This window comes from Tupaia chinensis, unplaced genomic scaffold (genome assembly GCF_000334495.1).
Source record: "Tupaia chinensis unplaced genomic scaffold, TupChi_1.0 Scaffold143602_1, whole genome shotgun sequence".
Taxonomy (NCBI): Eukaryota; Metazoa; Chordata; class Mammalia; order Scandentia; family Tupaiidae; genus Tupaia; species Tupaia belangeri.
In genome coordinates, this window is record NW_006203448.1 from 2,161,981 (window position 1) to 2,173,343 (window position 11,363).

General features: G+C 54.5%; 1 protein-coding gene across 3 annotated transcripts in view; it reads left to right on the forward strand.

The window, feature by feature from the left end:
• The window catches only part of MED27 (mediator complex subunit 27), a 216,236-nt gene that overhangs the window by 189,931 nt on the left and 14,942 nt on the right, over nt 1-11,363 (forward strand). For all 3 annotated transcript variants that reach the window (XM_014582454.1, XM_027766647.1, XM_006164348.3), the window contains one exon: nt 5,038-5,079. In XM_014582454.1, coding sequence (XP_014437940.1) covers nt 5,038-5,079 — 42 coding nt within the window. The remainder of the gene's footprint in view (nt 1-5,037; nt 5,080-11,363) is intronic.

Below are 11,363 nucleotides of genomic sequence, written 5' to 3' on the forward strand. Positions count from 1 at the left end.
GCACCGCAGCCACGTGGGTGGTGGGTGTGGCTCAGAAGCCTCTTCTGGGCTTACCGGCTGAGCAGTTGTCTGCGTCCTCCGAACCCAAGGCGCCTGGCACGCTCTAACAGGTTCAGCTAGCCCTGTTGCTACGGGAGTGGCCCAGGGCCTCCCCATCTCCAGGCCCAGCAGGGTTTCCCCATCAGCATCCGTCCCAGCAGGACCACCACACTTGCAGTAACAACCGCCACCACTGCCCGGCTGTCCTGTCTCTACCTGTGATGCACATTTCTCATACCAAGCACTAGCAGCCTGATTCCTCTAATAAAAACACAAATGCATGTAAGACTCACCGACCGCGACTGTAATCAGGGAGCAGCGAGAACCATGACTCAGCATGTTAAGGCAGCATTCACGATGAATACCTGGCCATCATCCCGATTTTATGCCAGTCAGACTTAACGAAAAAAATAAGTGTCTCGGCTGAATTTATCTTATTAGGGGATTTAGGTTATGTTAATGCTATAGCTTCATTAATTACCCCGTATCAATAAAAAAAGGCAGCTTTTAGCCTCCGAGCGGAAGAGAGGAAAAGAAATGGTGGTATCAAAGCGAGCCTTCAAAGACAGCCAGAGCTGTCTCCAGGGTAATTTCTGATCCCTGCATTCTTCCCACTTCAAAGTTGGATGTGTGAGTGTGTTTGGGTCGAGGGGGTTGGGGAAAGCTTGAATCTGATTTCTCTAATAAGTGTTGGCATCAGCCCCGTTTGATATTAGATGCAGGGAACATTTTGATTTGTTATAGCCTTTGAAATTGTTCAGACGACCTTCAGAAAAATGGCCTCTTGTTACTTCTGGGGGGAAGGGTGACTGCAGGAAAGGGGGATCCAGTTTAATTCATATGCAGAGGATGCCCTGAAATTGTGCTCTCAGCAGTTTTTTAGTAACAAATGCATGTCCTGATTGAAAGTGAAAAGTTGGAGAATAATAGACCCGTAGCTGCGTTGTTCGGAGACTCGGCCGCTCTCCTCCCCGGGGAGGGTGGGCAGGCTTAGGAAGATGACCACCTAGACGTGTGTGGCTTCGAGACTTGGGGGACCACAAGAAAGCTGTCTCCTTTACTGGTTGGTAGCATTCTGCCCAAACTGACATGTCTGTCACCTGTTGACCTTGCAAGACGAAGCCACTGAAGGAGTAAAGGCCACACAAGTCGGCCGCCTGCACTCCTGAGTTCACGTGGAGGTACTGTTCCAGGTCACCACAGACCACTGTACTGCTTTCGAGTGAGACACGGAACTGCCCGCTTTCCGATGAGCTGCCAGATGTGTTAGCCGCAGTGGTCACAGCAGCGGGCCTCAGCGGACTGGCGATGGGCGAGCTCTGCGGGAGTGCCCCCTGGAGAGTGGTCAGGGACGGCTGAGGGTGCTGAGAGCCGGCCTCGGGCTGCAGTCCGGCCACAGGCAGCCCATCGTCCCAGGGCAGCAGCCAGGCCTCCACAGCGACGCTCCACGTGCGGTGACTGTGTGGTAATGGCAAGGCTGCTAACTTCTCCTGCCTCAGTTGCTGCATCCGTGCACTGGAAGTATTTTTATCACCCTCGCACGATTGCAGGGAGGCTTTGAAAAAGATAACAGGTGAAGAGCAGGCCAGGTGCATTATTATCAGTCAGGATACCTGCCCTTGCAGGTGGTGTTGGAGGTGATGGGGTAGCATCCTTGGAGTTAGGATCCCCTTGCCTGGTGATTTCAGCTCATTGCGGTTGTCCTTTTCGGTGAATAGATTTGATTCATCAGTATTTCACTCGTTCTTCCCAGGCATCAAGAGGTCTTTTGACATCTGAGCGCTTGTCCTAAGAACAGTCATGTCTGTACCAAAGCAGTTGGTCGTCTGTGGGGTTTTCATTTCAGCTGAGAACAGACCGTATTCCTACCCCTAGAACACTTACTCCAGTCCCCAGCATCCAGGAGGCTGCTCCGAAGACTGCAGACCCAGCCACCAATTACCACAGGCTGGACTTTGCCGCCTTCACGTCTTCCTAGTGCTTGCCCAGAATACTGAGGGGTGCTTTGCTTTCCTGTCTGGACACTGTAGTTCAGAATAATTTCCTGTTCATCAGGCTGAAGACTTGCAGCTCCCAGAGTGTTCCTTTTTTGAATATTGCAGCCAGCAAAAAATTAGTAGCCATACCCGCCTTTGCAGCAAATAAGTTGAAGCTAATAAATATTCACTCAGATCAGTCTTGGCTCCCTGAAATGAGTTTCTGAAATTTCCCTGGCCCTGAGGAGAGGCAGGGCTCGACTGCAGAACACTCGTTTAAATGGCTTTCTCTGGCATAAATCTAGCAGAAAATCAAATGCAAACCACCTGCCGTGTGTTCCCAACAAAGGGGACCCCGTGTCACCGATCCTTTCTTACCATGTGCACCAGGTAAATAGACCACATTGTCTGCGGTCCCTCTGTCCCAGATGGTGGGAACTGGTCCCCAGGGTCCTGAGCACCATATTTAAACCTCCTTTCAAAAAGAGCAGCATCCTGACTGCGTGAGCATGGTGTGCTTGGAGAACCCAGTTCGGCTGGAGAGACCATCTCTTACTTAAACCTGCACACGTGGCTCGGTGGTGATGTTTTTATATTAAAACATCTCACAGATACTGACAGTTTCTTAAAATAATTTTCTCCTTCAAAGAAAAACTGTGACTTTGCAGCTGCAGGGATTCCCATCCTGCTTCTCGTGGCTCTGGGTTCGGGTCTCAGTCTGCCTGGGTGTGATGGGAGTGGGCGGGAAGCAGGGATGGTGGAGAAGCTCAGACGCAGCAGCAGTGGGCCTGACATGGGAGGAGAACTGCACCAGCTCCAAGTTCAGACATAGATGTTGCTCTTCCCGAAACTCAGCTGTAGGACCTTTGACATCTCCCTGTCACCTTGGCAGCGATTTGGGCAGAACTAAAAGATGCAAAAAGTCATTCTCATTCATCCCACGATGGCGGCATAATCTTTAAATGCTGCACTTGTTAAGCCCAGAGCTAAACCGCTGCACCGAGAATGCAAGCTGAGCCGGCCTTACCTCCGGGATACCAGCACGCGCCCAGCAGTGGCTCTTCGGCAAAATGGGTAATGCCGGGAAGTGGCGGCATCGTGTCTCTTTGAGCCTTTCTTCAGAGTTGTCTTGGGGTTACGCCTCGCTTTCCCCCTACAGATTTTAACCTGTCAAGTTAAAATTCTAACGGCTGAAGATCTTTAAGAGTCTTAATCCATCAGATCGGTGGGGGGTGGAGGGGAGGATAGATGTGATTTAAAGCACACCTTTCTGGAGAATAGTTTAGCTGGAGTAGACGAGAGGGTCCGTTAGGGCCCTTCATGGAAACCCAGGAAGGAGAGGGTGGAGTGGCGGGTACGAGGGTGGGGAGAGGTGGACAGATCGAGGTGTGCTACTTTCCAGGTCGATGAGTGAGTACTGGCTCACTCAAAGCTCCCCCATCATTTGCAGTGGAGTCGGGTTAAGTAAACCTCCACCCCGCCAGGCAGAGCCCCCAGAGGCCGGAATGGCCACCTCAGGACCATCTTAGCCTTCTCTGCTGTCCTAAACGTTTTCGAACATAGTAAAATGTACATGGAACTAATCGCGGGCAGGAGGCGGTCCAGAGAACGAATGCATGCCTGTGCACAGCCCGATAGGAACCCGAGTCCTGTCTCAGCCAGAACCGGCCCTCCCACCGCCGCCCAGGGGCTGCGCTGCGCTTCCTGTCTCAAAGGTGTCCTGCCATCCGATTGTGTCTCTTGCTCCCCGGTGCCCTCAGCTCAATCGATAGCACAACACACGGCCCTCAGCAGCCACGACTCAGGTTTCTGCCGTGACCACGGGCCAACCCCAGAGGCAGGTTCCAAGAGGCCCATTGACCAGGTGTTTCAATTTGCTCAACTCCTGAACTCGACTTTCTCGCACCTGCGGGACGTGCCGATGGCTCCCCGGTTTAATCAGCACTGTCCTTGACCTACCTCTCAGCCCTTTGTTGGGGGAGTCTGTAATCCTATTTTTGTCACGTAATTTGTTCTAATTCTTGTAGCAGTGAGAAGGCATTGATTGGGTTTATCGTGCAGCCCGGTAAAACCAAAGTGGTTTTGGTTAGATGCACCACGTTTTATCCAGACCTCGAGCTTCTTCGTTGGTAAAGTTAGAGGTACCATCGATTTGGGGCTCCTGACCGGTCAGGCATCACAGTTAATGGGGTGGGGGGGCACCACTGAGGAGACAGGCAGAAGGAACGGGCTCTCAGGGGAGGACCGAGGGCTCCGTGTACCCAACAGCACAGCAGTCCCCCACGGGCTTCTGTCGCCCAGCCGGGTCCACGTGCCGGGGGCGGGGCGAGCTGAGAGTGGTGTGGAGGGCCAGGGCTCCGCAGCTAGATGCTGCCAGCTTCCCTCGCGAGGAAGACCCACATCCCATTCCAGGACCTGGGGAGCGAGCAGGCCTCCTGCCCTCACCAGCTCACATTCCTCTGGGCAGATCCCATGGTGAACAAGCAGACCGTGGAGCAGTAGTTCTCCAGGCAGTTCTAAGTGTTAGAAAATGTTAAATTGTGAAAGGATGAAGAGATCTAGAAATGGTATTGGGGATAATGTGTTGATAGGAAAGCCAGGAGCCGCCTCTCTGATAAGGTGCCATCTGGGCCACAGGAGTCACAGCAGGAGCCATGGAAGGGCTCGTGGGGAAATAATCCAGGCACAGCGTGGGGCGCACAGGTCCTGGGCACAGGGGTGAGCAGGAGGACTGGCAGGAGTCCGGGTTGGAGGAGTGAGCGGGGGCCCAGCACGGGGGCATGGAAGCAGCAGGTGCTTGGAGCTGACCTCCCTCATCCCTTCATTCAGGTCCCTTAAGTCGCCTCCAGGTTGACAGACAGTTTAAACAGGCGTTCAGGATCCTTTTCAACCCTAAGAGTCTACTGTTCTGTCATCAGGGTTTCGTTTCCTCCCAAGTGGAATGAGGGTGACAGTAGTTCGAATAGCATTTCCTGAAGCTGGAAATTCTGAAACTGACCCTGATGATTATCTCTCCCCACAGCTGGATATATGGTCCAGATCCAACTACCAGGTGTTCCAGAAGGTGAGTGACGCTTTGCTTCTTACCCAGAAGTTGTTCAGAAAACGTGAGTGGAGACAGGAGTGGAAGCGTCAGTCTGAAATCAGAGCCTTTACAAAGCGAAAGAAGCCACGTCTTAAAGGCTACCGTGGGGTTTCATCTGTGTGACGGTGGGGGCAGAAATCGGATCGGCGAGCGCCTGGGGTGGGGGTGGGCGCTTGACCCCAGAGGGGCACAAGGGAAGGCGTTGGGTTGCTGGGGACATCCTGTGTCCTCGTTGTGATGACGCAGCGGAACGTGTTTGTCAAACTCAGAGCTGTAGCCCTGGAGAGGGAGAGTTTTACTGTATGTGAGGTCGTACCTTCTAGAAACCAGAGGCTTTTGGGTTATTCCACGCTCAACCCTGTTTTGAAACGCAGTTTCTCAGAGCCTCGTGTCCAGGGATGGGCTGAGGGAGGCAGGTGGTCCCCCTCACCCTGTCTCACCCTCACTTTACTCCTCGGCGATACCTTTTTCAGATACCGGACATCCTTATGAAAAAGCGTTTGAGAAATGTTAGGAAAAAATTAGAAATGATTAAAGAAAACCTATTTCCCCAGATCTCAACTGCGAGGGTCCCGTCCCTGGACTAACTCAGTCCTCGAGTTCTTGAGGGACCCCCACCCGACAGCACTCGGGCCAGCTCCCTGCAGGGCACCAGCAGGCTGTACCCTTCTCTTCTGCCTGCGTCTGGTCGGTAATGTGCGTAGCCTAGTCACAGCCTCTCGTCCAGGCCCCGTCTCCCGTGTGCCGGGCTAGGTGCTGGGTGCCGGGAATACAGGGGAAATCAGGCAGGCACACCTGTGGGGCATGCTGGTGGCTCCCTGGTTTAATCAGCACTGGCCTGATCAATAAGCAGGCTAACCACAGGGTGCAGCCAGGGCGCGGTGCGGCGATGCTCATTAGGGGAGTGGGAAGAGGCCTGGGGTGGCGGGGACCTAGCCGAGGCAGTGGTATGAGGAGGAGGAGCAGCGTGTGGACAGCACAGGAAGGGCCGCCCCGAGCAGATATGGCAGGGCCGAGGCAGTGGTATGAGGAGGAGGAGGAGCAGCGTGTGGACAGCACAGAAAGGGCCGCCCCGAGCAGATATGGCAGAGGCGCTCTCTGGGTGAGAGGCGACCTGGACGTGGTGCGGGGCCCGGGTCAGGCACAGGCCTGTAGGTCCTGACGCGGAGTTTGGGTTTTATTCTCGGCTTGCTGAGAAGCCACCGAAAGGACTGACAGGAGGGACGCGGTTTTGAGCGCGTGGCCTATGTGCTCCCACAGCGAGCAGTAGTTGTGTCCAGGGTGTGCTAGGGCACAGGGCTTTTTGTCTTAGTTGAATAAAGTGCATGTTCCATAAAATTAGCCATTTTAAAGTGAACGCGCCCTTGACTTTTAGTACCTTCACAATGGTGCCCAGACACTACCCCTACGTGCAGGGCACGCGCCACCCAGAAAGGAGCCTGCACCCATTACACGGTGAGTGTAGGGCTTTGGTACCAAGGGACACAAAGCCCGCCCACAGTGCTGTTTACAGCACGTCAGTCATGTCGTCCGTGCCCTGTACAGGGGTGAGGGTAAGCATAGCACAGCTGCGGGGGCAGGGGGAAGTCCGATGCTGAAAAACGCACATTTCGGGAGCCCGTATAAGCATTGAACAGTCATGACCTGGGCCCACTGTGGTGGCACACTGGCTTGGACCGCATGGGAAGCCTGGGTCCAATACCCACTCCTACCTGCAAGGCCAGGTGCCGTGGTATAACCCCAGCAACTCCGGATCCTCTGGCAGGAGGATCGTGATGAGGAGATGAGACCCTATCCAAAAAAATCTGGATCTTACTCCAGTTAAACGCGATGTGCTACCCTGGGCTGGGTCCTGAGACAGAAAGCGCATCAGTAGAACAATAGTGAATTCCAGATTAAGGCCGAGCCTCGTCACTAGCGAGTAACCAGTTCTGGGTTGGGACGAGTCACCGCGGCCATGAGAGATGCTGAGAGTGGGGGGAAGAGGAGCCGCCGGGGTGATGAGAAGCATCTGTGCTGTCTCCACGCCCTTTTCTGTACATGGAAACTTCCAAACGAAAAACGTTATTAACAAAGAAGCTTAGTCTTGACTCATCTAACACTCTCTTATCCCACTGAGCTCCCTACAAATGTAACCGCGAGAATAGCCCCTTCCTGGTCCCAACCCTGCAGGAGGGAAGTCTCAGGTCACGTGGAGGCTTTAGGACCGGGCACTGTGTCTCATACTGTGTCCTTACCTGAGTCCCCACACCCAAGGTGTGCACCGGTCTCAGCCTGAAATGCTGGTCGTTCTAGTCATGGGTTCCCCAGCAGCTGGTGGAAAACTCTTCTTTTTTTTTTTTTTTTTTTTTGGTTTTTGCTATAGGGTACGTGCACTCGCCAGACAGACAGAGAGAGACAGAGACAGAAAGCGAGAAATCACCCCCCAGGGGGGATGGCCACACCGCATTCCCTTCCCCTCCAGTCTCCTCTCGGGATCTTGGGCACGCACGCACACGTGCCTGGTGTAAGTTTAAGCCACTGGGTCCGGGACACGAACCACAGTTGACTACATGGGAGTCCAGCGACATAGCCATTACACTAACTGCTGGTCCCACTGGTGGAAAACCCTTCTAAGGAGAAAGAGCACTGTTCGTTATATCTGTATCTAGTTTTGCTTTAATGGTGAGGAGCGTTAAGACAGCGGCTGGTCTCCCTTTTACCTGGCCTTACCTCGGGGTCCTCTGCCTTCTGACTGCACAGAAGGCTGGCGGTGACCGCGGGAGGGCAGTGGGCACTTCAGCCGTGACTGGCCATCCCCCGTGCTCTGGTTCCCCCCAGCTTCCTCTGTGAGGGGCTAGCACCTGCCTGCCTGTGTGCGTCCTTTTTTGTTTTGAATGTTCTCATAATTCATGAACGCAAAGATACACTATCCGGCAGGTGTAAAATGTGAGAACAGATCTGGCGAAGCGTGGACTTAGTGTTGTATTTTGACGCCACCTCCCCTGAAAGTAACCCACAGGCTCTCTGCACTAGTTTAAAGTTGCAGACGCACATGGAAGCGGTGTTGGGAACTCGGCGTTACGGTAGTTGGAGAGAATTCGGAGCACCCTAGTTACGGAGCACGTTCGAAGCAGTGAACATGGCTGAGTTCTCAGGGCTGGGAATGTTACCTCTGCGGATGAGTGGACGTCATCTGTTTGTGTGGAACCCTTTCTGGGATTCCTTTATCGGCCCCTGTCTTCACCTGTTTCTAGCTAAATGGATTTAACCTCTGATACTGACCTGTACTAGATTAAAGAACCACACGGGGAGAGGCGGCAGGACTCTCAGAGTTAAAGGCGGATAATATTGAAGTCCTTTTCCTTTTGCAGAGACAGGTAAGAATTAGTAGATTAGGGAGGCCTCTATCTCCCCTACTGAAACCTCGTCTCCTGGCTGTCAAATGAAGGACTATATTGGAAAATAATGCAGTGTAGAATTAAGCATATACTTTATCAATAAAGCTTTCAACTAATCGCTGTCACACGAAATACTGGGATTTTATGCTAAAACATCCGTTTTTCCACCATGTGCTAGCAGAAGGTGACCCAGACGGCACAAAGGCTATGCGTGCAGCTGGTGGCCAGGACTGGCTGCACTGTGGTGGGCTGGCCTTCATCCGGCGGAGCCAGTGGCCAGAGGTGGGCCTTGTTGGGGCCACTTCTTCCACCACAGAGTCTGAAGGCCTGGTACTTTATGGGGTGAGGACGGCATTTCAGACTCACAACACCAAAACAGAAAGATCAGGGGCAGCACGTCTAAACTCTGCCTTTTAGGAGCAGCTAGTCCCGGAATTCTGTTTCCTTCCTGTCCACCCACGTAACTTCAGAGTGTCCTGATTGATGTGGCTCATAGCATTTCTTCAAGAGCAGCTGTTTGAGAGCCCCGTGTAGACACTCCCTTCTGCCCTCATCTGCCGGCTGGCACCTTTCCAGGCAGAGCCGCAGGGTGGGCTCGGTTATCAGCCTCATCCAGAAACACTCAGCCCAAAACGGGAGCTGGAAGTGCCCCGGTGAGTAGTGGAACTTGGCGAAGGAGCTGCCAGGTCATCAGTGCAGGGGTTCCCAGGCAGGAGCTAGTTCCCAAGTGTCCTAACCTGGGGATGGTGAGGGGCACTGGGACTGTGCCTCTCCCCCAAGGGCGCCCTTGGTCGCCAAAGCAGCCAGTGCAGGACGTGTGGAGAACCATCTTGCAGCATGGCCCTGGCATAGCCCACGTAGACGCCCTATGTCGGGCGTTCAGCGTGTGCTTGCAAGGCTGTGTTGGGTGTTTTCCTGCCCATGGGTAGCAGCAGGGGCCCCACAGAACGGGGGCTGCTAAGAAGGCAAGAAGCCTGCTGAGGAGTCCCCTCAATGTGACAATGGAGGGGCCCAGGAGAAATTGCCACACAGCACCAAAGCAAGCTTGCACTCGGCTTTTCATTTCTGGAAAACAGTGTTGGGAGCTCAGGGACCGGCACACAGCCCTGTCGAATTCTCGGCCCGTGCCTCACTCCCAGGGTTAAAGCTGAGCAGCCATGCCTCTGTCACAGATCTCGCCACGGGAAGCAAAATGTGGCCTGCCTTTTGTCTGCAGATGTCAGCCGTGTCAGCAAGCCCTTTCCTCTCATTAGACCCCTTACCCACAGTGGGGACAGGCGGAGGGCTGGGGACACGGCTGTGGGTCCATGGCTGCTAACAGGCTCTCAGTGTTTCCTGGGTTCCCAGAGGTGCCTGTGCTTCATCCCACAGTGAAGAAGCTTTTTATAGCCAGCGAGCCTCCAGCAGAGTAAACTCAGAGAATGGGACTGAGAAATAGTGGACCGTCTGAAAGGGCAGTCACAAAGAGGCAGGAAAGGTTTCCAGGGTGTTCCTGTTTTCTGACATTTAGACTCTGCAGGGGCAGTCACAGTTTTGATCTTTAACCCTCTCATTTCAAAACAGTGTGTATTTTCATCCAGTAACTTATGAGGAGCGCCAGCAAATCTGCGGCGACTCACTGTGTTCCCTCTTGGCAGGGTGGCCCAAGGCCGGGGCAGAGTGTGTGCATGGCCCTGGTGGGCAGGGGGAGGACAGGGAGGGCATCGGAGCTACCACGAGGAGGTAAAGGATGAGGGTCAGTGTTGTGGCCGCCATGCCCAGGCCCTAGTCCTCAGCTCCGGATCTGTGGGCGGGGGGAGAGCAGCGCTTCCAGTCCTGCACCAGCAGAACTCAGCCAGGGACAGGCTGGTGGCCCGGTGGTGGGACATCCTGGCCCCGGGGCACCACCGCTCCGGTCCTGCACCCACTCCTTTGTTCATTCGTACTTTCTCTTTGATGTGGAAGACAGGGCCCTTTCTGGGGACAGACTTTACCCAGCTGTGTTTGCCAGTGGCCACCAGCCATTCAGTAGCCGAGGTGGAGAGGCCGCCGCCCAAGCATTTGGTCAGAGACCGCGCACCGCGCACCGGGCTCTCTGCCGAGAACCAAGCATCCAGTTTGGTCGTGTGCAGAGTAAGCCAGAGACCCAGCTGCACGACCTACCTCCCACTCCCACGAAGAGTCGCCCACCGCCCCTTTCTCCTGGCCAGAAAGCCAGCTGGAGAAGGAGATCCCAAACCACAGCCCCTCAGCAGTGTCCTTTGGGCAGCCCTGACGTGGGTGGAGAAGCCCAGCTCCAGGGCTGCATCCGCCTCTCGGGGCCTGGGAGGGCTAGTGAGGCCTGCCCTCCCTGCACTGCCCCCAGGCTTCATTCGTCTCTGCAGATCAGGACCGGGCAGGAGGCACACGCCCGCTCGGCGGTCTCCGTCCTTTCTCCTGCCATCACCTCGGTGTGATGGAGCAGTCGTGCTGGTGTCTGTGTGCTCAGGAACCAGATGTCTGGATGTCTGTAACCGCGAGGCTGTTCCTGCAGAAAATGACACCACACCGAGTGGGGGCGGAACAGTTCAGGTGTCTTTGGGCTTGGGCCTTCCTGGCAGCCAGTGACAGAATCTGGCATGTTACCATCTGGAGAGCGTTGAACTTTTTTCTTTCTTCTAAATGAAGAGCTCTAATTCCTTAATCCTGAGAAATGTCAAGGACCTGCATGAGCACCTCTTGACCCTGTGCAAGGCCTTTGGCAGAGGCCGAGGCTGGTCAAGACCTTGGAGTCCCTCGCTTAGCTCTACTCCAGGTCCCCTTATTGCCCAGCCCCTCCCAGCAGAGCCCCAGACCTCCCCGTACCCTCTACTCTGCTCCCCCCATGATAGGCCTCTGTCCATCCCTGTTCGCCCAACATCCTCT